A 17703-nucleotide genomic window follows, 5' to 3' on the forward strand; every position below is an offset into this window, starting at 1 on the left:
AGATTTCAGGCTAAGTGTTCAGCACCTATGTATATCATCTAATCATCACAACAACCTGTGACACAGATGCTAGTCTCTTTTTTCAGATGTGAAAACTGAGGCTGAAAGTTAAGAACTTCTACAAAATTAAAAATCTAATGAACTCTTACTCAAAATTTAGATTTGAATTGAGGGTTTTGTCTTCAAAGCTTACATTCTTTTCACTTTAACAAACTACACCTCAAAAAGAAACATGAACATTACCCGAGATTATTTTTCTGAGTCCAGAAAGAATCTGGCTGCTGAGTCTTCACAAGAGACAATAAAATGTATAGTAAATAGTGACTTAAATAGTATTAAAAAACACAGAAGTGTATTTATGTGGATATAATTTCCTGATTATCACTGAAATCTATCTTCTATCAACTAAATAAATATCATAAAAAAATATTAGCTGCAGTTCTGTGAAGACAATTCTACATGGAACTTTACCTATTAAAGCATCAGCTGTCACAACGACTGACCTTCTAAACCAGTTGGGAAAATATTCATATCCTTTATAACTCTATCTCAGTAAGAATGTCATGTTATCCAAATATGGCCACAGAAATTCTATTTCTAAAGCAAATTGCTTGTTTAACAAAGTTTCTTGCTAAAAAGGAAAGGTAATATTTAAAAATGGAAAAAAAAACTCTCAACCAGCTCCCAGGAATCTGTTATAATTTCTGCTATGTAATTTTCCTAAAATACTTTCCACAAATGTTCACTTGGCACATCATATCTACAGCTCTTGGGATACTAGAATGTCAGAAATGTTCACTCCCGAAAGCATACCAAGCCAAAATACTTTCATCAGCTTACTAAAATAATAAACATGGACAATCCTGCTTAGTTTTGAGAATTTACAGATAGAAGCACACTCTTCTAATGCTGCCTCCTGTAGACATTAATCAGGGTAAACGGTACAAGCTTCAATATAATGCTTCTTTTTTCAGTGTTCATTTTATATTATTTTCCTGACATTAGATTAGTGCATTCCATATTCGTTTACTCAAAAATTATTTATCGGATCTACAATGTATTAGGCACTGGAGACACAAAAAAAAGGGTATGAAATTGTCATTGTTCTCAATTAGCTCAGTTTAGTAGGAAAAGAAACAAACCAACAACTAATTACCAAAGACTGTAATACACACTAAAATACATGAATTCATATTCTACTCACCTTCAGTCACCCATTTATTCAGTCAACAAATATTAACATACCTATCTGCAAACTACCATAAGAAAAGTTTATACAGTGAACTCTTAATTATATCAGAGAGGATTAATCATAGCTAAAAAATAAGAAAAATGAGTGTGGAAAAAAAATAAAATCACTAAAAATCTAAAATCATCTACATTTTAAAAAGCAATCTCTTAATTTCATAGCAAACAATAAACAACACATTGTCACCTCCAAGAATGAATAATCTCTCAACACCAATATTAAGTTTGATACTCCCCAAACTATCGTTTTATGTTTATTTTCCTCTTTGGTAATAGCTTAGAATTTTATATGTTGTATGAATTTTGAATCATGTTTTTTTATTACCTTAACTTTGATTTGGAGTTATCTATAATTTTCTTTCCATTTAATCTCCAAATTAATGAAGAGGTAACTATACAAAGTAAACTTACCTTTCAGCTTGAAGCTTAGTGGTTTTTATTATTAAATCTTGTGTTTGTTCCTTTGCTGCCTAAAATTATAAACATATCAGTACATTTCAGTGATTTTATACTTCAAAAAACTAATAGTATCACTTACTAAAGTTCAAACTTACAGCTTGTGAGATCACACTCCGGAATTTAGAAGTTTAAAAATGGCAAAAAATAAATAACTAATTTAAAAGGCCAAATAATTGAGATGTTTCAAGGCTCATATACTTCCTTTTTTTTTTAAGATTTTATTTACTTATTCATGAGAGACACAGAGAGAGTGGTAGATACACAGGAAGAAGGAGAAGCAGGCTCCGTGCAGAGAGCCCAATGTGGGACTCGATCCCGGGACTCCAGGAACACACCCTGAGCCAAAGGCAGAAGCTTAACCACTGAACCACCCAGGTATCCCCTCATATACTACCTTTACCAAGGGGAACCCACTCCGTTCTCAATAACACATAACACTAAAGCTTACAAGAAGGAAAAAGGTTATCAGCATGCTAAGGAATTTAACAGTTCATGATGTTTTTAGTGAAACAGAAGTAGTGGCAAAGCAGGAAGAATGAAAAATGTGACTTCTGTTATGCATATGTGACTTGAGATACCATGAGACCTCTAAATGGAGTTGAAAGTTAAGTTACTGAAATGCTACTGTGGAATTCAACAGAAATAATAATACCATTTTCCTAAAACAATTTCCAATTTATCTTAAATGTTAAGGATAATTATTTCTCATAAAATAATAAACATATGCCTCTAAATGTAATTTATCCAAGCAAATCCACAAAGGGATAAACCATAGCATATAAAAATTTGATTACATTTCTACACATATCTTGAAAATATTTCTAAAATGTCTTAAACCAAAGTATTTTGAAAAATATGAGCTAATTTAATTAGTCCTGTGTAGGACATCCTAAAATGAAAAAGTAATACTCTTTTTGGATGAATGACTAAATGAATTAAAAACATTATTCTAGAGTTGACAGTCTGAGGGGGTACCATTAAGATTCCAACAACACTATATACAAATAAATCAGTGCCAATGGAGGAACAAAACTTTCAGAATCATGGATCTAAGCCCTACTAATTTGTGCATCAACCCTAAATGTAAACAACAAGTAACATAAAATGTTTTTAAAAACCTATAGAGAATCTTTTGCAGGTGATAAAAATGCACATGTTGATTATGGCAGCTGTTTCATGGGTGAATAATTGTCAAAATGCATCAACCTGTACACATCAAATAGATGCAGTTTATTGCTGTACATAAATTTTTCCTCAATAAAATTGATATAAGAAAAGAAAGAAGTGCCCATACTATTATAGGAAAAAAATAGGATTGGACAAAATCGAAGAGGATGCTTTATAATATAAAATACTTATAATCTGTTTAGAAAATAGCACGAAGGATAAAAATACTCTGATCTCTTTACATCTACAAATAGCAAGTAGCTTATGATTAATTTGTGGAATATGCACAAATTAATGACTCTTCTAGAATCACTGCAGCTGTCAACAGTTCCGGAAGAATCTTATAGGTGTAAGTTTGAATTAGAAATGTGAGGTAGTAAACATAATCATGACTGACTTGCAGAAGGAAGCCTATTCTATTCACTCTTCCAAAATTATATAAATGAGCATAATTAGGTTAAATCTTAACTCTGCAATCAAACTAGAAGTTTCAAAGTGCTTTAATAAACAGATGTAGAATTACAAATATTTTCCTGAGATTTGTTTCTGTGGGGAGGCTTGAGCACCATAAGCTAGGTCTTTGTTAGGCTTAGCTGTAGTCTGGATTTATTCGTAAGACTTTCTACTCATTTCTGTTGGATTTATGGGATATTATGGGATTGCAAGGTTTATCAAAATTCCATAAAGTTAGCTCTACACTGGCTAGATCAAAATATAAAGGTTTCTGGAGTTAAATGAACAATATCAGTAAACCATCACCCAAAAACACATTTATAGTTAAAAAAATAAGCATAATATTTATATTTAAACTTCCTATAGGACATGATATATTAGATATCCACACACCTTGTAAACCTATCTAACAATTTTTGAAAGCTTACTTTGAACCAGAAACTATGCTAAAATCCAGCCATTATACAGTACCTGTAGGCGACTTGTCATATCTTGACAACAGCTGCTCATTGCTTGAACATCTTCATTTATGCTTTCAAGTTCCTGAAAAGGAAAAAAGTAACAGCAAGCATTACATATATCATTAAAAAATTCTCTTCCCTTAGCCAAAGCCTTATTTTCATCTCATGAATTTTTTTTTACCAAAGCATGACAAAAGACCCTATATTTAATATAGACTGTAAATAATTAAAAAGAATAAATCTAGTGTCAGAAAAGACAAATTAGTATATGCTTTTTAAGGAGGGTGACAATAGAAAATATCAAACGTCTTTAATAGGAACATTAATAGCTTTTCATTCAAGTATTCTAACACTAAGGAATTAATCAGATAAGTGTGCAACAATATATATAAGATGATCAACACAGAGTTGTCCAAAACAAAAGTAAAATGTGAAACGTTTCCAACCACACAATGGAAATCTGTGTATATATTAACAATGATTATATATATATGTTTGTTGGCATGGAAAGATGTCTATATAAGGTTAAAAAAAAGTATTATGAAACAATATATATAATACCTCCCATTTAAAAACATATATATATATATATATACACACACACACACACACGAATGAACACAGGAAAAGCCAGACAATAAAATACTGACAAAAGTTATTTATGGGTTATAGGATCATAAGCAAGTGTTCTATTTCTGACCTTATCTAACTGTTCTATAATGAACTATTTGTAACTTTTAATTAATAAAAACAAGCAAATACAAAAACTCAATAAAATAAAAATCATGCCTCCTCTACCTTGTAGAAAGTTATCACATAGTAAGTAGTCCTGCCACAAGTTGGCAATTTTCTCAGTAACATTCTCTACTTGTGTTTCCCCCCTCCCCACAGGTACATGGGAACATAACTGGTTACTATGTCCCATCATTTATACCTTTACTGTATGTAACCTATCCATTTCTTTTTTACTACTCTAACAGCTACTACTTTAGTTCAGGTTAATTGGTATCTCTTATGTGAACTGATTAAAAAAAAAAAAAAAAAAAGTTTTCCAACAGGTCTCCCAGACTCAACACTTTTTACCAAACCATTCTCTAGTCCTTATTGAGTCAATGAAAATTATGATATGGAAAAATGATATCACAAAATTACATTTAGTTTCATATCGCACTACTATTTTTTTTCCCAATTCAACTTGATGTCGCACAACAGAAAGATATACAAGGAAGTTTCAATGGTACACAGTGGACAATCCCTTTCAACACAATATCCAGACCTTCAAATAGAAACATGACAGCCTTATGGCCAATCAGAGGGCAAGAGATAAGAAAGCTGCCCAGCAAGGCTATAAACAAAGCGTGAGGATGAACCAGTTAGAAAATCACTTATCAGAATATGAGCATAAATCTAAGTTCCAAAGTAAGATTTTTCTCCCTTCTTTCTATCTAAGACTTTGAATTATAAATATCTAATGTTGCTCTATTTCACTACAAACAGGATACAAATCAAATTATTAAATGAAGTCCTAAACTGCTTTGAGGTGCACAGTAAAAAAAAAAAAAAAAAAAAAAAAAGAAAAAGAAAAAAAAAGCATGATTTCAAAATATCAATTAATATTAGCAATAGCAGAAACCTAAGTAAACTTATCTATCTCACCATTCCCTTAAATCTCACTGTGTAATTTTTTTAAAGATTTTATTTATTTATTTAACAGAGAGATAGCATAGGAAGGGAGAGCAACAGGCAGACGGAGAGGGAGAGGGTGAAGCAGGCTCCCCATGGAGCAGGAAGCCCAACGAGGCTCGATCCCAGGACTTGGGGATCATGACCTGAGCTGAAGATAGATGCTTAACTCACTGAGCCACCCAAGCACCCCCTCACTGTGTAATCTAATACGAATAGAACTATGACATGATCAGCCAACTAGGTCAAGAATAACTACTCCTGGGGATCTCTGGGTGGCTCAGTGGTTTAGTACCTGCCTTTGGCCCAGGGTGCGATCTTGGAGTCCTGGGATCGAGTCCCACGTCAGGCTCCCTCATGGATCTTGCTTCTCCTTCTGCCTGTGTCTCTGCCTCTCTCTCTGTGTCTCATGAATAAATAAATAAAATCTTAAAAAAAAAAAAAGAATAACTACTCCTAATATTTACTTTAGCCACCATAATATACGAAATGGACCTGATTTGTCAAATAATATAAATTATATCTCTGAATATATGACTTAAATGCAGAGTTCTGATAACTGTAATTCAATGGCCTGTATATTACTTATAAAATCTTTATTTGAACTTAGGGCAAACTACCTTCCCCTGCCCCCCAATTATAAAATTATAGGCTGGGAAATACAACTGGTGTATGATAAACTTTTTAAAAAGTTGTTATTATTGTAAATTTTCAAAAATATGGGATGCCTGGGTGGCTCAGGTCATGATCCCAGGGTCCTGGGATCAAGTCCTGAATTGGGCTCCCCACAGTGAGCCTGCTACTCCCTCTGCCTATGTCTCTGCCACTCTCAATGTGTCTCTCATGAATACAATAAAATTTTTAAAAATCTTCAGAAAATTTTCAAAAATATCCAAAAGTTGAGATAATATGAATGCCAATGTGCATATCACCCAGCTTCAACCACTCGTTTCATCTATTTGTCTACTGACTTTCTACCTCTCCTCCATCCCTTTCTCCTTCCTCCACAACTGAATTATTTTAAATTCACAATATTTTATCATTTCATTCATAAAGATCAGTATATGCTTTTAAGAAGACCCCAAAAAACATAATGCCATTTTCACATCTAAAAATTTAACAATGAACTCAATATCAAATACCTAGTCAGGGTTCCAATCTTCCCATTGTCCCAGTTTTTAAATAATTATTTCAAGTCAGGAACTAAAATTCACAAATAGCAACTGATTGCTATTTCTCATTTCTTTTTTTTTTTTTAATCTACAGAGTCTCACTTCTCCCCATTTTTCTTTTACTTTTTCTTAACTATTTATTTGTTGAAGAAACCAGCTTATTTATCTCTATCATTCACTGTGTTCTGTATTTACTGACAGCATATTTGTGGTGTTAATATATTCCTCTGACCCCTGTATTTCCTATAAACAGGCAGTTAGATCTTGATTATATTCTGCTTCAGTTTTCCGGCCAGAATTTTTCACAGGTGGTGCTGTATACCTTTATTAGAGGAGTGACAGGTAAGAGGTCAGCTGTTTTTTTGTGAGGTTAGCTGCTGGTGATGACCAAGGGCTAGATCAGTGGTGCTCAACCAAGGCAATTTTGTTCCCCAATGGGGCATCTGGCAGTGTCTGTAGACATTTTTGGGTGGAACAACTGAAGGATAAACAGTCCTACTAGCACTGACTGGATAGTAGCCAGGGATGCTACTCAACACCCTAAAGAGCAGAAGACAGTCCCCAATTGTCTGAACCAAAATGTAAATAGTGCCAAGTTGAGAAACCTTAAACTAGATCCATAAATTTACCAGTGGTGGCAAAATCTTCTAATCTTCTTGATATTACAATAAATCTATAAAAAGAGAAGCCTCCCCTCAACAACTGTATGTTGTTGGAAGAAAAGACAGGATAGATGCTTGACTCTTCCCTTTTCTTTAGCAGTTTTTGAAATAAGTTTATTCCCTTATATCCACCAAATATAACCAACAAGGATTCTGTTTGGTTTTTAGATCAGTACAAATTTGTGCGTTTAAACATGTTTGATATTTTTTAGTCCACTGAGTTATTCTTATTGATGCTCTAATCATCCTATCTTTGGGCAACAGAAGCCTCATCAAGTTAGGTCCAAAGTTCTTCCGTCACTTCCCGAATAGTCTTAGATAGCTTCCCGGCTTTCTGAAATTTATAAGATTGTTCCTTTCAGTGGGAAACGGTATTTAGAGACCACAGTCAGGATGTGCTCATGGATACCCTTTCTATTCTTATGAATACTATCAAACTGTCCTTCCAACCTTCCAGATTTTTAGCCTATCAATGAACTCTTTCTAAATATAATCTGTTGATTAATTAGGCACTGAAACTATATATAACACTTTCAAATGCAACTGATGCAGAATATGTGATATTAATAAAGTTAACAAAATATTGCATGATAAATAAAATACAATAACATAATAAAATTCATTTTACCCTATGGTGAGTAGAGTGTTCATTCATGTATGATAAATTATTATTTGTGCCAGACGTAATTGATCTTAATTAATCCAAAAATTTCCTAATTTATGATGCACTAACGTAACCTAATCCTAATTAACTTACAATGGAGAGTGGTTATCCAGAGGTTTATTCAGTGAGGAAAAATTTCTACTGGAAAATCATTTAAAGAAATGTCTTGGGATCCCTGGGTGGCGCAGCAGTTTAGCGCCTGCCTTTGGCCCAGGGCGCGATCCTGGAGACCCGGGATCGAATCCCACGTCGGGCTCCCGGTGCATGGAGCCTGCTTCTCCCTCTGCCTATGTCTCTGCCTCTCTCTCTCTCTCTCTCTCTCTGTGTGACTATCATAAATAAATTTAAAAAAATAAAAATTAAAAAAAAAATTAAAGAAATGTCTTTTCTTGCTGTTGTTGATAAAAAAGCAAAAATTTCTAAGAGAATATCCTAAAACAAATGTTACAACTTTTTAAGCAGCATTAGTGGAGGTCACACAGATTCAGAAATCTCAGTAATTGAGGACCCAGGTGCTTCTGGAGTAAGTAGTTTTCTATTTTAACATGGTACATGAATAGCAAACATATCAACCCAATTCATAAAAATACTTAGCACAGAGTTAGGTATATACAGTAGGTTCTCAATAAATGTTAAAAAGAATTTACATACTTCCTTCACTTCCTTGAAAATGCTGACAAATTCTTCATTGATGGCTAAACTTCTGCGTTCAATATCTCCACGTAAATTTCTTCGAGTCCGCAAACTGTTTTCAACAAAAAAGGTTGAGAGTGCCTTGAGAGCTTCCAACATCTCCTACAAAATTGGTAACAGAAGACAATTACTGGAACCATTTTTCAAATGTTTTCTTAATCTCAAGCCAAATTTTAATGAAATAATTTTCAAATGTTTCCATTAAATAATCAAAAAATACTGGATGACCTTCACATTACTGAAGAGTAAACTTATTTCCAAAACACAGTAAGGATCTACTTACTTGTACATTATGGCATGAATAAAAGACTACTCACTGTAGAATAGTTTTGAATTGTAAAGATTGGAAATAACTTTAATGTCCATCTAAAGAGGACTGGTTAAAGAAATTATGATATATCCATTCTAACAAAGATGAAAACTTGTATGTACTTACATAATACAAACTTCAGGATACAGTAAGTGAAACAGCAAGGTATAGAAACAATTATAACACCAATTGAAAAAAAAAAGGAAAAGGACTATACACATGGATATTTTTTAAAGATTTTTTATTTACTTATTTGAGAGAGAGAGATAGTGACAGAGATAGCAAGAGAGAGCATGAGTCGGGAGGAGAGGGAGAAGCAGGTTCCTCAATGAATAGGGCAACTGAAACAGGGCCGGATCCCAGGACCCTGGGATCATGACCTGAGCTGAAGGCAGATGCTTACCTGACTGAGTCACCCAGGGGCCCTTATACATGCATATTTATTGGTGAATGTATACACTATAAGAAATAAATACTACCCGCAGCCTCCAGGTTAGGAACTAAGTAACTGGGAGCAGAACTTAGAGTAATACCTCTCGGAGGTGACTTTTGAACTAAGGCCTCAGTAACAGGAAAGCCATCCATGAGGACAAAGCTGTTCACAGGCAGAAAAAAACTGTGAGTACAAAGACCCTAAAGCAGGTGGCTCAGTTGGTTAAGCATCTGCCTTTGGCTCAGGTCAAAATCTCAGGGTTCTGGGATTGAGTCCTGCATCAGGGCTCCCTGCTCAGCGAGGAGTCAGCTTCTTCCTCTGCCCCTCCCCCAGTTTGTTCTCTCTCTCTCTCTCTCTCTCTCCCTCTCTAATTTAACAAATAAAATTTTTTTTAATTTTTTTATTTATTTATTTATGATAGTCACACAGGGAGAGAGAGAGAGAGGCAGAGAGAGAAGCAGGCTCCATGCACCGGGAGCCTGACGTGGGATTCGATCCCGGGTCTCCAGGATTGCGCCCTGGGCCAAAGGCAGGCGCCAAACCGATGCGCCACCCAGGGATCCCCAAATAAAATATTTTTTAAAAAAAGACCCTAAAGCAGCAGAAAGGCCATTATGACTGAAGCTGTGGGACACTACAGACGTTTTAGGAAAAGGAGTAATAAATAAAATGTGCTTTGTATGTTTAAAAGTTTATTCTAATTTTGTGAGGAGAGCAGATGGGGGACAGGGAGAAAGGAAGCAAGTAGGAGAAACTAAAATAATCCAAGCAAGATTTGACAGTGACTTAGAACAAGACAGCAGCATTACAGATGAAAGCAAGGAGATATTTCAAATCAATTTTTTTGAAGGTAGAGCCTACAGGACTTGTTAATGGACTGAATGTACGAAATGAAAAAATAATGACAGGAATCAAAAATTATTCATACACTTTTTGCTTGTCTGGGTAAGTGCTATTCTTTACTAACAGTGGAAAGCAGAAGCAGTTTGGAGAAAAACCAAGAGTCTGGCTATGTTAGGTTTTTAAGATGTTGATCAGGTAACTAACTGGAGGAATCATATAAGCAACTGACTATACAAATCAGAGATGTCTGGGATCCCTGGGTGGCGCAGTGGTTTGGCGCCCGCCTTTGGCCCAGGGTGCGATCCTGGAGACCCAGGATCGAATCCCACATCAGGCTCCTGGTGCATGGAGCCTGCTTCTCCCTCTGCCTGTGTCTCTGCCTCTCTGTCTCTCTCTCTGTGTGTGTGTGACTATCATAAATAAATAAAGAAAAGAATATTTTTAAAAAAAATCAGAGATGTCAAGAACAAAGTTATAAATTAGAGAACTGTCACCCTTTTGCTAGGAAAGTGAGAGAGTTCTCCTTACAGAGAAAATATGCACAGAGGAGAGAAGGGAGAAGACCAAGCCCAAGATATCTATCTGCAAATATAAACTCCTATGCCTGAACTAACACATATTCTAATGGGCTAACCCTCTATGTTTCAGTTAAAATGTTACTCTGTGACATTGGCTGGATTGACAAAAATAGTAAAGCTATTTTAATTCAATTCAATATCCTAGAAAGCATTACAAAGATTTATGTACCAAAAAAAGAAAAAGAAAAAGAAACCCATAAAATGAAGCTATTTCTTTTGATTATAACCTTGAAATGCCCTAGACCTGGCTCAAAGAAATAGTCCGTAAATGATGAGTGAACAAACCACACAGACAGGTGCAAATTACAGCTCTATCAGTTATTGGTAATAGGATTTAATCTAGTTACATTCTTTCAATACCTTGGGTAAAAAGGAGATTATCTACATCATAGGAACTGTATTAAATGAGATAAAAAGGGTCAGTATTAGACACAATAAACAATAAGCTGTTCGATAAAATTAACATTGAATAAGAAATGGTAAGTGCTGGGCGGGCACTGTGCTGAGCACTTCAGGCAGATTCTCTTGTTGAATCCTCACAAGAGGATTTCCCCCTGAGAAAGTTACCAGCAGAATTCTCAACTTAGAAATGATGAAAGATAAGCTTGGGGAAAATAAGAGGCTTATTCAAATCATAATGCTTCAGTTTCATGGTTATATCTAACAAGAGGCGGCCCTAGAGTCTGTCTTTCTCATTACATTATTTTTTACACACAAATTCTATTGACGGCTTATTTTCAGTCACCTGCAAACTCATCTATAAAGGTCTCTCAACTTCCACATACATTTTTTCCTTTACGGCATGACCAGTTTACCCAAAGGCTCCAAGCCACTACAGAAGAGACCACCAGCCAGGACGAGGCGGGATGGATGCGTCTCAGGAGGCACTTGGGAGACGATGCGAAAGGTTCATCTTGTAAAGAAACGCAGTGTGAGCCCACGTGCCACAGGCGGAGCGTATCTAAAGGCAGCAAAGGCTGGTACAGAGTCTCTCACGCGGGCCGAGCCGCGCAAGTAGTAGCTCCTCCTCTGCGCGAACCGGTTCAGTGGCTCTCACGCTCAGTTCCGCCTACCCCGGTTCTCCGGAGCCCCGACTCCTACAGCCTCAGCTTGTCGTTTACTTTTTTTTTTTTTCTTAAGATCTTACTTACTTATTCATGAGAGACACAGAGAGAGTGAGAGAGGCAGAGACCCGGCAGAGGGAGGGGTCCCACCCGGCCCTGGGCCCTGGGCCCTGGGCCCTGGCGGCCCCTCCGGGGGCGCACACTCCGCCGTCGGCCCCCGGGGCCCGGGCCTTCCAGGAACAGGCTTTCAAGCGCGGGCCGACAGTCAGGGCACCTCCTCGCTCTTCCCGGGTCTCGTCGGGCCCCGCGGGTGTGCGGCCCCGTCCACGCCCACAGCGGGGCGGGGGCGTGAGGCAGCGGGGGGACCCGGCCCCGCCAGCCCCGGTACCTTGTCGTTGTCCAGCCGCGTCTCCAGGATCTTATTCAGCTTCCGCGACAGCGGGTTGCCGGTCTGCGCCAGGGCCCCGCCTGCCCCGTTGCTGAGGCCGTTGGCAGCCCCGGACGGGGGCACCGCCGCCACTTCCGCGCCGCCGTCGGCCATGGGGGCGCAGGCTCCGCCCCAGCTCCGCGGCCGCCACCTCAGCCCCGGGCTCGGACCCGCGCCGGCGGCGCCGATACTGCGCATGTGCGGGGCCGGCCGCGCACGCGCCCCACGTCCCGGAGGCTCCGCGGGGACTAGCCAGCTCCGCTAGGGGCGCTGGAGGGGCGCTGGAGGGGCGGGGGCGGGGGCGAATCCTTAGGATGGGAAGGGAACGCTGGTGGGAAATTTTGCAAAATGGTCTGAAATTTAAATAATATTTAAAGTCTGGCTTTGGCCAGTTTGTGGAACACCCAAGTTTCTTCTTGTCTTTGGACCTTCGCATATATTACGCTTTCTCCTACCTGGGAGCTGTAGAATAGTGGATTAGGTGGTGAGTAATAAAATGAAAACTACATTCTCAGGAGGACCTAGATAACAAATATCGTTATTTTTAAATTTTCCTTTCCTTTTAAAATTTGGATCAGAGTAAAATCTCTGAACTTCTTGTTTACTATTTTTCTGAGACGCTAACCATTTGGCTTTTGTCTTTAATTTGCCTTATGACATATGTGTATGTACAGATATACGCATACACATACATATATATACCTGACAAAATCACTTATCCCAATTCTGACAAGTAAAGAAGAAATGCCCCAACTAGCAAAAAGAAAAGAAAAGACCCTAAAGACTCTATGAATTCAATAAATACATAGGATTAGATGAAGAAACTTAAAGTGCTACTGAGGGAACATTAAGAAGAGGGAGGGAGGGACCAAGAGAAAGAGAAACTGGAAACAATCAGTGTCCATCAGTAAAGTACTGAAAAAATAAATTATGGTCCTTTCACTCAGTACAATGCTATGCAATTTACCTGCTATGAAAGAAATTTAAATACTAATGTGGAAAGAATTCCAAAATATAATATGTAAGGAAAGCAAGGTCCAATACAATGTATATAGCGTGATCCCTTGTAGCTACATGTAAATTTAAGCTTTTTCATTTTTTTCAGGATGGTATTCCTGTGCAAGGGAGGCTTTCACTTTTCATTTTGTACTAATTTTACTCATGTGCTACTGAATATATTAACAGAGATTATTAAGGTAAGGGTAATTATGGCCTACTTTGCTCACCAAAACTTCTCTGAATTTACAATTGCAAAAAACAAAAACAAAATCATTTGAAAATTAGAATAATATGTGGTAGTATGAAGATGGAAATTACTATACAATTTAAACATTTAAAGCCATTTGTATGTTTTTAATCATTTATTTAATTATCATATGTTCTATAAGACTATAAAGTATAAATCAGGTGCCAAAAGTCAGTATTTTTCAGAAGTTAAAATAAATACTTGGGTGAGCTTCATTAGAAACATATGTTACATATGTAACAACTTTATATATGTATATATATAAAGTTGAACATAAAGGCTTTCTTTTCGTGAAAATGTGAAAGATAATTGTGTATATTGAGCCCTTTAATATACTAGAGCACTAAAAGAATTAAAAGGCTCTGATTTAAATACTAGAGCACTAAAAGAATTAAAAGGCTCTGATTTAAATATTTTACTTTAATGGGAAAATAAATACATGCATGTGAAAGAGTAAAGCATTCTTACATACCTACAGAGGAACCATGCGGAGTATGGAGTAAAATGTGGAGATTCTTACCTTCCAAGTAATGGTTGGAGGGCCCTCTAAAATCCCCTTCTTCTCCTTCAGATGATTATTTAAACTTTCTTGCTCTTTAGCTTCTGAAATAAGTGAAGTCATATAATAGTGGTCACTGTGACTTCATCTAAATATTATATGGCATTTATTAAGCCACATCTAGTGAGTCATAGAATTTTCAGCCCTCTATATTTTTCACTGTATTAATAGCAAGGCACCTGATAGTTAACCTTCAAATTTACTGATAATCAGACTCAATGTTAGATATTTTTGATATACTATTCTTATCTTGACAACTACCCTGCAGCATTATCATATCATTATTATATCATCATGTATTTAGTACTCTGTTATTGATAGGTAATCCAACACTAAGAAAATCTTTCCAAGGATATATGGCTAACCTTGGATCACATAGCTAATTCCAGGTAAATTGGCAGTTAGTTATCAAATTCTATTACTGCTTCCTCGGTTTTGGTTTTGAGTTGTGCACACTTCTCACTTGAAATGTAGGCAAAAACTTTTGCAGCTAAGCATTCAAATCTGTTCTATACTAGTATTGATTTGACACTGTTCCTAATGTCTTCACAATAAGACCAGTGTTATTTTTCTAAAACAGATTCGGTCCTATCATTCTTTGCTTTAAAAACCATGCTAGTATTTATTGAAGAAAAGAACTGTTTAGTATGGTACACACAGGCCTTCATAATCAGATCTTACATTATCACTCTAGTCTTATTTCTATCCATTTGCCTGTGATTGCAACACTCTAGCCACCTGTGTTTTCCAGGCAACAAACACATCACAAACTATTAAGTCTCCATACCTTGGCTCATACAACCCATTCTTCTGGGAATGTCTGCTCCTCTGAAACTAGTGAAATCCTATTTGTCCTTCCATATAAATTCTTCTGTCTGTACCTTCACAAAGCTCCCACTTCTCCTTGGGGAAAATTAGTTCATTCCTTAAGATGATTCCCATAGAACTTAATATACAACACCTATTATAACTTGTTATATGATTTTTAAAAACTGATTTATATACATGCTGTTCTCCCACTAGTCTCTTAATACTTGGATGATGGAGACTATGTCACTCATTTTTGCCTTGCTAGTTCCTGCCATGATGTCTTGTACACACTTGCTTGTTTACCAAAGGCTTACTGAATGAAAAATATTGAATGAAGTTTTATGGCTTTATAAGTTAGAATTCTTAATTGCAATTAATAGGAGCTGCCTGTGGATGACTTAAAGAGGAATTTATTTAACCAAAGGATACTGGCTAAGTCTCAGAAGAAGAACCATGCTTGGAAAAGAGGGAAAAACAAAAGGAGACAGGGCATATGTAACAACTGCCAAAATCACTCCACGCAGCAGCTCATCATGGACTCCACTGTCATTACTGCTGAAGGCTGGGATCCACAGGTCACTACACCCACACTCCTGACCTTACACGTAGGATGCCTCTATGGCACAACGGCCAATGCTGTCTCTGGAGGCCATATTGCTTAAAATTTTACTGTTCCTGAAGAACACCCCACTGTCTCTGCTTTTTGTGCCGCTTTCTCTTGTTTCAAAGGCTAGGACAGGTGCTTCTCATTGGCAGAGCTTAGGTGATAGATTTGTGCCTATTGTCAAAAGAGCTGAGAAAGTGGATAATACTCAAAAACAGAAAGAATATTCATATATATTCATATACTGTGTAACCCCACTCTCACACATATACTCCAATATATATGGCAAATATCCACCCAGTTTATCCTTTCAGGTGGATAATACTCAACATGTACTCTTCCTCCCATACTCATCCTTAAAAAAAATATTTTTGTCTAATTTAATGCGATTTATTTTTCACATAATCAAAACCTCACTTACTTTATCCTCTAGGGAACAACCTAAGATTGAATCTTTTTCTATTTAGCTCAAAATCAAATTTCTCTCTGGCTTTGTTATAGTCTTTCCCCAATATCCTGTAACATATGGATTAAACTGTAAAGTAACCACCAAATACCCATCTTTTAAAAAATGTTATTTAAAAAAAAACAAAAACAGAATAGAAAACAGGGTTAAATGTCAGTTTTTCTGTCTGCAAGTGTCACAAAGCTGTCATTGGAATTTATTATTTCTGTTCTTTCCATGATCCCTTTGTCTTCAGTCAATACACCCCTGGATCAAAGTTCTTTATCCATTGTGGTGACCCAAAGTGCCATGCTGAAAGAAGCAGGGCATTTGATGGATCTGGCTGTATTAAGTTACAGTACTTTTTAAAATTATGCACCAGGACGTAGAAGTCCTAGGAAGTACTCAGAGAATTCTTTAGGTTCTGTCCTTATTTCTTTCTAGCTATACTACATAGTAAAACCCAACTTCCCCTTTATGGTCAGGATTAGTTACTTGGCACAACCATATAACCCCATTTTTTGTCTGTTCACTCAGTGCCACTAGGAGTCTTATCATCCATTTCAACTGGGACAACTGTTCCTACCCCTGATATGTGTAAGATCTCTTTCCTAGGGCCCTGACACTTTTAATGACAAGATGTAAGTTATCCAATATCATACATCTATTCTCATACTTTCAGAAGACAGCAGACCTTCAAGCAACACAGAATTCCAGAGTCAGCATCAGCAGCAGTGCCAGACTTGGAGATAAAGAGCAACATTTTTGAGAGTGAGTAATAAATATAGTAAGAGATGCTATTTCTACCTACTTCCTTTATCCTTAGATCATATATTCTGGCTATGAGAGAAACAGGACAAATACTGAACTCCAATTTAGAGAAAAGCATGTACCCTAAACTTATGAGATGTTATCTTCTGGCTATTGTAGTAATGAGTCAATAATAGTTTCTATCACTATTTTGTAGTTACTTCTTCATAATGGAGTATATCATAAGACTGATGAATTTCATAGGCATTACATCATTTCTTCCACTGTAAAGAAGCAACACTGCATGTGAAATTATGATGGTAAATAAGGCATTCAGTAAGTCCATGAATAGTAGTAAAAGGAGGCAAATTCTAGTTCAGTAGAACAAAATTATTTCTCCTTACATGAGGGAAGGAATCTAATTATGCAAAGGCTACTAGTCTTTCTGGGGTTTGTTAATATACTAGAGACTCAGATTTGGCTGCAGCTGGGTAATTTGGGCACTCAACAAAAGTATTAGGCAGATAAAAGGAAATTCACATTTTTGCAAATGCCATTGTCACCGTTTTACTTTGATCTTGGGCACAAGTGAACAAACTTGTGGGTGGTTAAGAAGGATGACTGACATCCATAGAGTCGGTCATTTCTTTGTCTGATTATTAAGAATTTCCATTGCAGTGAAGGCCACATGGTCCTCCAAAGCCTTGCCATTAATATAATTTTTTTAAGATTTTATTTATTTATTTATTCATTTATTCTTTTGAGACACGGGGAGAGAGAGAGAGAGAGAGAGAGAGAGAGAGAGAGAGAGAGCATGCGCCCACATGCACAAGCCGGGGAAAAGGGGGAAGAGCAGGGGGCGGGAGAAAAGCAGACTCCTCTATACAGGGCTCAATCCCAGGACCCAGGGATCATGACCTGAGTGGAAGTCAGATGCTTAATCGACTGAGCCACCCAGACTCCCCATTCATA

The 17703-nt window shown here is 36.8% G+C and overlaps 1 protein-coding gene and 1 long non-coding RNA gene across 7 annotated transcripts in view; one reads left to right on the plus strand and one right to left on the minus strand.

Annotated features, from left to right (window-relative positions):
* COG6 (component of oligomeric golgi complex 6) overlaps positions 1-12474 on the minus strand; it is a 149672-nt gene extending 137198 nt beyond the window's left edge. For 2 of the 5 annotated variants that reach the window (XM_038573155.1, XM_038573154.1), the window contains exons 1-4: positions 12279-12474; positions 8621-8764; positions 3799-3870; positions 1660-1718 (exon numbers count right to left, since the gene is read on the minus strand). In XM_038573155.1, coding sequence (XP_038429083.1) covers positions 1660-1718; positions 3799-3870; positions 8621-8764; positions 12279-12431 — 428 coding nt within the window. In that variant the 5' untranslated portion in view covers positions 12432-12474. Of the gene's footprint in view, positions 1-1659; positions 1719-3798; positions 3871-8620; positions 8765-11186; positions 11222-11611; positions 11916-12278 lie in introns of those variants that run through there. The other 3 variants (XM_038573157.1, XM_038573153.1, XM_038573156.1) reach the window with 3 other exon arrangements.
* A 164-nt stretch (positions 12475-12638) lies between these two features.
* LOC111092362 overlaps positions 12639-17703 on the plus strand; it is a 30022-nt gene continuing 24957 nt past the window's right edge. The window contains exons 1-4 of one of the 2 annotated variants that reach the window (XR_005378167.1): positions 12639-12801; positions 13423-13513; positions 15313-15507; positions 16664-16752. This is a non-coding gene — a long non-coding RNA (uncharacterized LOC111092362). The remainder of the gene's footprint in view (positions 12802-13422; positions 13514-15312; positions 15508-16663; positions 16753-17703) is intronic. The other variant, XR_005378168.1, reaches the window with a different exon arrangement.

Source organism: Canis lupus, chromosome 25, assembly GCF_011100685.1.
Source record: "Canis lupus familiaris isolate Mischka breed German Shepherd chromosome 25, alternate assembly UU_Cfam_GSD_1.0, whole genome shotgun sequence".
In the NCBI taxonomy this organism is placed as follows: domain Eukaryota; kingdom Metazoa; phylum Chordata; class Mammalia; order Carnivora; family Canidae; genus Canis; species Canis lupus.